The sequence below is a fragment of the Anopheles arabiensis genome, chromosome 3 (assembly GCF_016920715.1).
Source record: "Anopheles arabiensis isolate DONGOLA chromosome 3, AaraD3, whole genome shotgun sequence".
Taxonomy (NCBI): Eukaryota; Metazoa; Arthropoda; class Insecta; order Diptera; family Culicidae; genus Anopheles; species Anopheles arabiensis.
This window is the reverse complement of record NC_053518.1, coordinates 1,492,381-1,500,000: the sequence shown is the minus strand read 5'-3', so window position 1 is coordinate 1,500,000 and position 7,620 is coordinate 1,492,381. Positions and strand designations below refer to the sequence as shown.

The window sequence follows — 7,620 nt, the reverse complement described above, 5'->3', positions numbered from 1 at the left end:
TTGGAAGAAAATGTCCAACAATCGGAGGAAATGTTCTGGAAAAATCCACAAAAGTGCGTGTGCAAACCGAAAAGAGATGGAAGAAAACGTTTCGTTGGAAAGAAGGGGGGTTTGGTATCCGAACTCTACCGCCCAAAACTCTTCACCGGAATCAACCCAAATGGCCTGCAGATACTGAACGCACTTACATTTTTTCTTTTACTTTAGGCAAAGAAGATAGAGCACCGAGAGACCGAGCACCGTTTTCACTTCACTGTTTGCTGATAAATGATGCCTTCCGCTCGCTGCTACAAAGATGATGTAAAATTACAGTGAAGTGGATTTTATACGCAGGCGCAAGGGAACTACGACCAGGTTGTGCAATCATGGCCGACATGACAGAGGGGATCCATCCGACCGGGCAGTTGAGTATTCTGCTAGTCCTAAAAAGAAGGATTTTAGCGTTTAGTTTTTATTGGGCAATTATTTTAACATTTGTAATTAATTTTCCATATTTTTATAAACTGTAATACCTTTGCTAAAGACAGATATTGTAAACACAACATCCGCCACGGTTTTCGGACATTGCTGTCAACGACTAGCGCCTGGCAGTACCTGCTCCACATGCGAACTTTTCTTTGACCTTGAGATGCTCTCTCATGCAAACGAGAGATGGGGAGCGGTGAGAGAAGTTTTCGGTCGAGCTTGAATACTGATCTTGATCGATTTCGTCCTTCTTTTTTGTCGTGGTGCAATTGCACCGGCGTGCATTTTCCAATCGGACGAGTTTTGTTTTAACATATTTGTTTACTTCCGGCAGCATTTAAGGACCAATCGATCGCTTACACATTACCTTATTTTTCCGCAAATTTCATAGACATTGCGAAATTATCTTCAAAAAGTTGCATCAACCCTTCATGCTTCCGTTGCTGCTGTGTTCAATCGCCCATAAGGAACTTGACCTAGCCCCGGTCCTTACTCTTCACCTATTAAGCAACTAACGCTCATCGATCGTTTGGCAACGGCACGGTAACAAAAATGCCAACGGCCGCGTGCCACGCCAGATTGATTCTTCACTTTCGCTTTGTCGCTGCGATGTGATCGCACAAAAGGTCACACACCAAGACGAAACCCCGCTAACGCATTTGCGGAACTCTTGTTTAAAATAGGAACGTTGCAGCACACTGCACTGCAAGTGCATTGATCTTTGTAAAAAGCGCAAAGCAGTCGGTCTAATCCCACCCGGGGAGACACAATAGACATCCCTGCACAATTTAACGAATACATTAAAACAGTTTTATTGTGTACAGTGGTGTAAAACTTATCTAATGGAAAATAGATAAATGTAGGTACTATAGCTAATGCTTCTCACAAAACTTATTCTGGATCATCTGCTGCTACTCCCTCATCTCTCTCCTCTTCCACTTCCATCGGTTGTACTTCGTCTTCGATCTGATTTTCCACATTCGCTGCTACTTCATTTTCCTTCGGATTTTCTACATTCGCTGCTACTTCAGCTTCCCTCTGATTTTCTGCATTCGCTGCCACATCAGTTTCGTTCGCATTTTCTAATTCAGCCGCTACTTCTTCCACACCCGGCAGATTATCATTGTTGCCGAAACCGAACTGCTGTCTTTCCATTTGCTGTTGCTGCTGCGTCGAACCCGACGTCTTCATGGGATCGTTCTTGATCGTGACGGAGTCGGTACAATCCTTCACCTTATAAATGCCCACCAGATAGTCCGACAGCTCAAACATGTTGGAACGCAGCGAAATGATTATAAACTGTGCATTCTTGGTACGTTCCTGGAGTGAAGAAGAAAAAAAAAGATAAATAATTCTGCCCATACTCTCCCCTTCTCCAGCCGGAGCTCCGCCCATTCCCCATTTACCTTAATGTAGTGCGCAACGATTGATACGTTTTTAAAGTCTAGCGCCGCGTCGATCTCATCCATCACGTACAGTGGCGACGGTTTGTAGTAGTGCAGCGCAAACACGAGCGCCAGCGAGGAAAGCGTTTTCTCGCCCCCGGAAAGGTTGGAAATCATTTTCCACGACTTTTTCGGAGGCCGCACGCTGAACACGATGCCCTCGTTGAACGGGTCCATCGAATCGACCAGCTCTAGCTCGGCATCACCGCCGAGCGTTATCATCTGGTACATTTCCTTCAGCTTCTTGGTGATGATGTGAAAGCCGCGCATAAACTCGGTAAACCGCTTCTTGCGCACATCGTCGTACAGCTGGCGCATCTCGTTACGCTTGGCGGTGATTTCTTCCAGCACGGCGACACGCATCAGATACGCTTCCCGCTTCTTCAGGAACTCATCGATCACGGAGAGGTTTGGTTTGTTCGCATTCAGCTTTTCCTCCAGGATGGAGATCTGGTACTGCAGGTCGGGCAGCTTGTAACTGTCCAGCTCCTCCTCGGTGTACTCTTTCAGCGGCTCTTGCGGTGGTTCTTCCGGGATTTCGTGCAGCTTGAGCGGCTTGAGCTGCAATTCAATTTGTACATGAATTGTTTAGGATATTATGAGCGCGATTAAAATATTCAAACAGGAAAAAAACCTAGACGGCCGTTGACTTTTGAACCCTCCACCTACATCGCATGCGCCGAAAATGAGGCCAATGTTTTCACCGGTTGACAGTTTCCGGAGGGTTACCACCCTGCCTTCCTCTGTCCACCACCAACGAAACGAACGAAAGGAGCAAGTGCAAAGAACGAGGACAATTCTGAGTGTTTACCTAACAACAAAGCATAATCCAAAACCAAAGCCACGTGCCTCTGCTTCGCCTACTGCGTTGAAAACACGCATTACCAATCGATTCGCAGTGGGTGTCTCGCACAAAACACACACACCAAAATGGGAAGCTTCTTTTCACATCCCACCGGGATGGAAGTGGTCAAAAAGAATCAGGAATACATTTCCGAGATGAATAAAATCAAGGTAAGATGAATAAAATAATACACTCGAAAACGCCACACTACTCATTTGCGGGACCTCTACTCTTCGCGTAGATGGAACGCTGGATTCAGATGCACTTCCAGATGAAGGAACGCGAAACGGCAATGCAAATCTCCCGGGCACGGGAACTGTTCTACTGGCTCGCCTCGTTCTATGCCGTATCGACCGTCGGACTGATTGGACGGTTCCGCACTACCAAGCGTCCCGGTACGCTGGCCCCCATCGTACCGCTTTCGTTTGTAGTTGCATACTATGCGGACCTCGCCTACGGCACAAAGATACATCGAATACAAGGTAAGGGGGTCAATGGCGCCTTCCTTTGAGTTCCCTTTAACATTCTTTACATAATCGCATTCCAGCGGAAGCGGAAATGATTATGCACAACGAACCGGAGCTGCTGGAGTGGCCAAGCGGACTGCCCACCGTCTCCGAGATCGATTCAGCACGGCTCGATATCGATGACAAAATTCGACTCCATCCACATCAGCTGTAAAAAAAGGCTGCGGAGTAGGAATTGTTTGTCCGATCGATAAGCAAAGCCAACAGACAGCAACAGTATTAAAATGAGAGGACAGCGAGTGTGTGCGTGTGTGTGCTTTAGGGAAAGTATCCAAATAGTATATTCAAACACAGTTAACACAACAAACCAAACCAAGCACTGCAATATTTGGAGTGAGATTGCACCAAAATGGACCGTGTTAACACGCCAGCATATAGTTGTATAAGAGCATCTTCAGAGTGGAGCTTTCTCTTGTCTTATACTTTGCACTTTCCAGCATTTAGTCGTCTAAACAGCATATCAAAGATACTTTCCAATTTTGCGAGCCAGTCGAATGTCAACTTCTTCGCCATTTCAAACTATACATGCCATTTGTAGGATGCACAAGTTCTCTTTCTCTGGATGTGCTCCCTATTAGCGCAAACTCTTACCACACGCTCTAATCGTAGATTAACGTACTGTCCCGTTTCTAGTCATTTTAACTGGTAACCTACCCTTTCGAACAACTATCCAGCGGAAACGATAACAATAACAGATAAGTGCATTTAATCCTGTTCGCTCTTTGATGTAATTACCCTAATAACAAGGGGTGTATCGGGTGGTTTTAAAAGGAAATCGACAAATCGGTTTCAACGCATTCGAACTACTGCATGCAATAATAACATTTACATCTCTTATACTGTTACTCCAAAATAACGTGAACCACACGTGCCACGTTTTGAAAATGGGCCTTGTTCGAGAGTGTATGTGTGCGTGTGTATGTGTCACTTTTTAAAATCGAATTCCTCAGTCCTGTTAAAAGCGTGATCCTAAAACATTGAATAAAACCGTACGAAACCATAGCCTTACCTTGTCCCGCCAGTGCGGCAGTGTGTCCTTCGTTTCCTGCAGCTTCGTTTCGATCGTTTGCAGAATCTGCTCGAACTCGAGTCGCTTCATTTTGCCCTCCGCTTCGCGCTTTTGCAGCGCCACAATTTCCTTCTTGATGCTGGACGAGCCTTCGTGCGCTTTTTCGATGGCCAGCTTCATCTCCTCCAGCTCTTCGCGCAGCTTGTTTGCTTCCTCCTCCAGCTGGGTACGCTCATCGTTGCCCTTACGGATCGCGGACTGGGCTGCCTCCACCTCGTCCTCCATGCTGTTGATTTTGTCCTTCGATTTTTGCACATTGCGCTCGGACGTTTTGATCTCCACGGTCAGCTTCGAGATGTTGGCGGACAGTTTGTCGATCTGCTTGCCGAGACCGTTTATCTTCGTCTGCAGCACCTTCACCTTGCTGTTGGTGATTTCGTTGATCTGCTCCGTGTACCGGTCGACGTTTTTCTGCATCGCGTCCGCCTTGGTGGACGAGCTGTCGAACGCTTGTTTGCATTCCGCTACCTTTGCCTCCAAAGCGCGCACCTTTTCCGGATCCGAATGGGTGCGGGCGACACGCTCCGCCTGCCAGTCGACCTGCTCCTTCAGCCGTGGCATCTGCTGCGTCAGGCTCGCCACATCCATGTGCATTCGCTTCAGCTCCATTTCCTGCTGCTTGAGCTTTGCCGTCAGCCGCTGAATGGTAGCTTCCAGCTCGCCCTGCTGCTCCTGCAGATAGTTGATCTGCGTTTGGATTTCCTGCGCCCGGATCTGCATCTGCTCTATCTCGCGGCTCGATGCACCGGCCGGCTCGCTGGCGGACGTCTTCGTCTGTACCGAGGTGCCCATGCGTCCACGCTGCTGGGAACGGCCACCACCGGACATGGTACCGGACGTTTCTATTACGTCACCGCCGATCGTGACCACGCGGAATCGCTGCCGTCCGTACGCAATCCGCTGCCCCTGGTCGAGATTTTCGGCCACCAGTGTGTCGCGCAGCGCAAAGTAGAACGCGGGCAGTACACGCTGATCCTCAACGCGAATCAGATCAAACAGCCGGGGAACATTTTCGGGTCTGAAATGAAGGAAGGTTCAATACAAAAAAGCGTTCTTCACATTCGCTCCATTTCTGGACCGCTACTTACGTCTGGATTCGGGTGTGACAATTCCGCTCGTACTGTTGTATTTTCTCCAGTGCAATGAACGATGCCCGACCAATGTCGTGTTGCTTCAGGAACTCGATGCACGCCTTGGCCGTGTCGATGGTTTCCACTACGATGTGATCCAGCGTACCGCAGCACGTCGAGATGGCAACATCGTACCGGGCGTCAATTCCACCCAGGTTTCCCAACCGCCCGAGGATGCCCGGGATGCGTCCTTCGTTCTTCTGGCGCATCAGCGCATCCAGCACCTTACCCTGCGATCGTGTCGACTGCATTGCGGCCATCGATTCCTGCAGCTTGCCCTGCACCGCTCGCAGTGTTTGTGTTAGTTCCCTCTCCTCGTTGGTGTTTTCCTGGAGCTTCTGTTTGGCCGTTTCCAGCTCGGTGCGCGTCACTGGAAGCGCTTCCTCGAGCGTCTGCAGACGGGCACGCTTCTCTTCCAGATCCTTCTCCGTCTCTTCGTACGAGTAGCGCAGCGATTCGAGCTTGCGCCGTTCCGTCACTTCATCGTGCTGGCAGATCTTCAGCTCCGATTCGGCGATCGACAGGGCGGACTTGCTCTCATCGACCGCACGCTTTAGCTCGATCAGCTCGGTCTGCAGTTTTTCCTTCTCCTCCAGCAGTACCTTCGTTTCGTCCTTTAGTGTGGCCAGGTTTGCGGTCAGCTTCGCCTCCACTTCGGTCTTTTGACGCGTAAGAGATTCTATCTTGGCCTCCGATTCCTCAATTTCCTTCTTATTTTTCTTCGGCACGTCCTGCAGCTCCAAAAGCCGCTTCTCCTCCGCCGCAATCTGCTCCAAGGTTTTCTTGCGCCGCTCGTTTGTCGCCCGCATGTTGGCCTGCACCTTGGCAAACTTGTCGAGCGAATTTTTCAGCGTCGACTCTTTGCTTTCCTTCGCGCTTACCAGCTCATCGTACTGCTTGATTTCCTCTTTCACCAGCTTCTCCTTCTCGACGCGCTCCGCCTTCAGCGCGTCGTACGTTTCATCGTGCTTGGCGAGAATTCCGGCCGCCTGGTCCCGCTCCACCTCGAACTCACCGATCTTGCGCTTCTGCTCGCACAGATACTTTTGAATCTGCTGGTTGCGTGTGCGCGTCAGCGTGTTTTCCTGCTTCAAATACTCGACCGCTTCCGTCTTCGGCTTCTCGAGGTCCTTCATTTCGCGCTCGGCCAACTTGCACCGGTTGTGCTTCTCCGTGCGCTCTTCGTTCAGCGCATCGACTCGCTCGTTTATTTTCAGCAGCGGCACCTTGTACCGTGTCGTACCGACAATGTCCTCCAGGTATTCCAGCAGCCCGCAATCGTTCTCCGTCTGTGCCTTCGACTTCATCATGGCAATCGACTCTACCTCACCCTGCAGGATGAGGAACCGATTGTGGTCGAGATCGATGCCGTGCTGTTTGAGCAGTTTCGACACCTCCTTGAAATGTACCCGTTTATTGTCGATCGTGTAGTAGGAGCTGTTATCTCGGAATGCCGTACGTGCGACCACGAACGCACTGTTCGGCACCTCATCGAAGGAACCATCCTCGCGATCGACGATCTGCTTGAAGTGCACTCCGACCGTGCAGCTGTTCGTGTTCGGATGCTTCGCTGAGTTGTGCATCAGCACGGAGAGCTTCTTCGAACGGATCTTCTGGGCCCGGTAGCCGAACACGAACAGCATCGAGTCGATTACGTTACTTTTGCCACTGCCGTTCGGACCAATGATGGAGGAAAACCGTTGATGGAACGGTCCCAGCATTACGTGCCCGGCATAGCTCTTGAAGTTGTAGTTCGTGATGCGCTCGATGATCAAGCGTGGCCCTTTGCATTCCGTTGAACAGTACGGGGGCACTGGTGGCGGTATGTAGATGCCGCCGATACGCGTACCCCCCTCCTCATCTTCCGACATCAACGCATCATCATCGGCGGCGTCGGCGTCCATCGGTTCCGGTGCTTGCTGCGGTGCGGCGGCTTTGTTTGCCCCATCCACACCAGAGCGGCGTTTCGCGGCACTGTTCATGATTTCTACCGTTCCCAATGCTTGATGGATTCACTTTTCATGCAACAAAATGAAAATGTTTTAAACAAAATAGTCACAATAAACCCTAAGCGCACCAAGCGCGCGCGATACTGTTTGTGTTGTGTGTGTGCTCGAGTGTGTTGACGCTAATGACGTTT

At 50.0% G+C, this 7,620-nt stretch overlaps 3 protein-coding genes across 4 annotated transcripts in view; 1 reads left to right on the top strand and 2 right to left on the bottom strand.

Annotated features, from left to right (window-relative positions):
• The window catches only part of LOC120903868 (enolase), a 3,525-nt gene extending 3,205 nt beyond the window's left edge, over window positions 1-320 (bottom strand). The window contains exon 1 of one of the 2 annotated variants that reach the window (XM_040313528.1): window positions 189-320. The gene's annotated coding sequence lies outside the window, so the exon portion shown is untranslated. Of the gene's footprint in view, window positions 35-188 lie in introns of those variants that run through there. The other variant, XM_040313529.1, reaches the window with a different exon arrangement.
• Window positions 321-1,261: 941 nt separating this feature from the next.
• On the bottom strand, window positions 1,262-7,597 carry LOC120903865 (structural maintenance of chromosomes protein 4). Its single transcript, XM_040313521.1, has 4 exons — window positions 5,439-7,597; window positions 4,291-5,368; window positions 1,872-2,471; window positions 1,262-1,785 (listed from the first exon to the last, which is right to left on the bottom strand). The coding sequence occupies exons 1-4, from the start codon at window positions 7,460-7,462 to the stop codon at window positions 1,357-1,359; spliced, it is 4,131 nt and encodes a 1,376-aa protein (XP_040169455.1). The 5' UTR covers window positions 7,463-7,597; the 3' UTR covers window positions 1,262-1,356.
• Window positions 2,567-4,283, top strand: LOC120903871 (plasminogen receptor (KT)). The gene is made up of 3 exons (XM_040313532.1): window positions 2,567-2,924; window positions 2,996-3,236; window positions 3,302-4,283. The coding sequence occupies exons 1-3, from the start codon at window positions 2,841-2,843 to the stop codon at window positions 3,433-3,435; spliced, it is 459 nt and encodes a 152-aa protein (XP_040169466.1). The 5' UTR covers window positions 2,567-2,840; the 3' UTR covers window positions 3,436-4,283.
• Window positions 7,598-7,620: the final 23 nt, after the last annotated feature.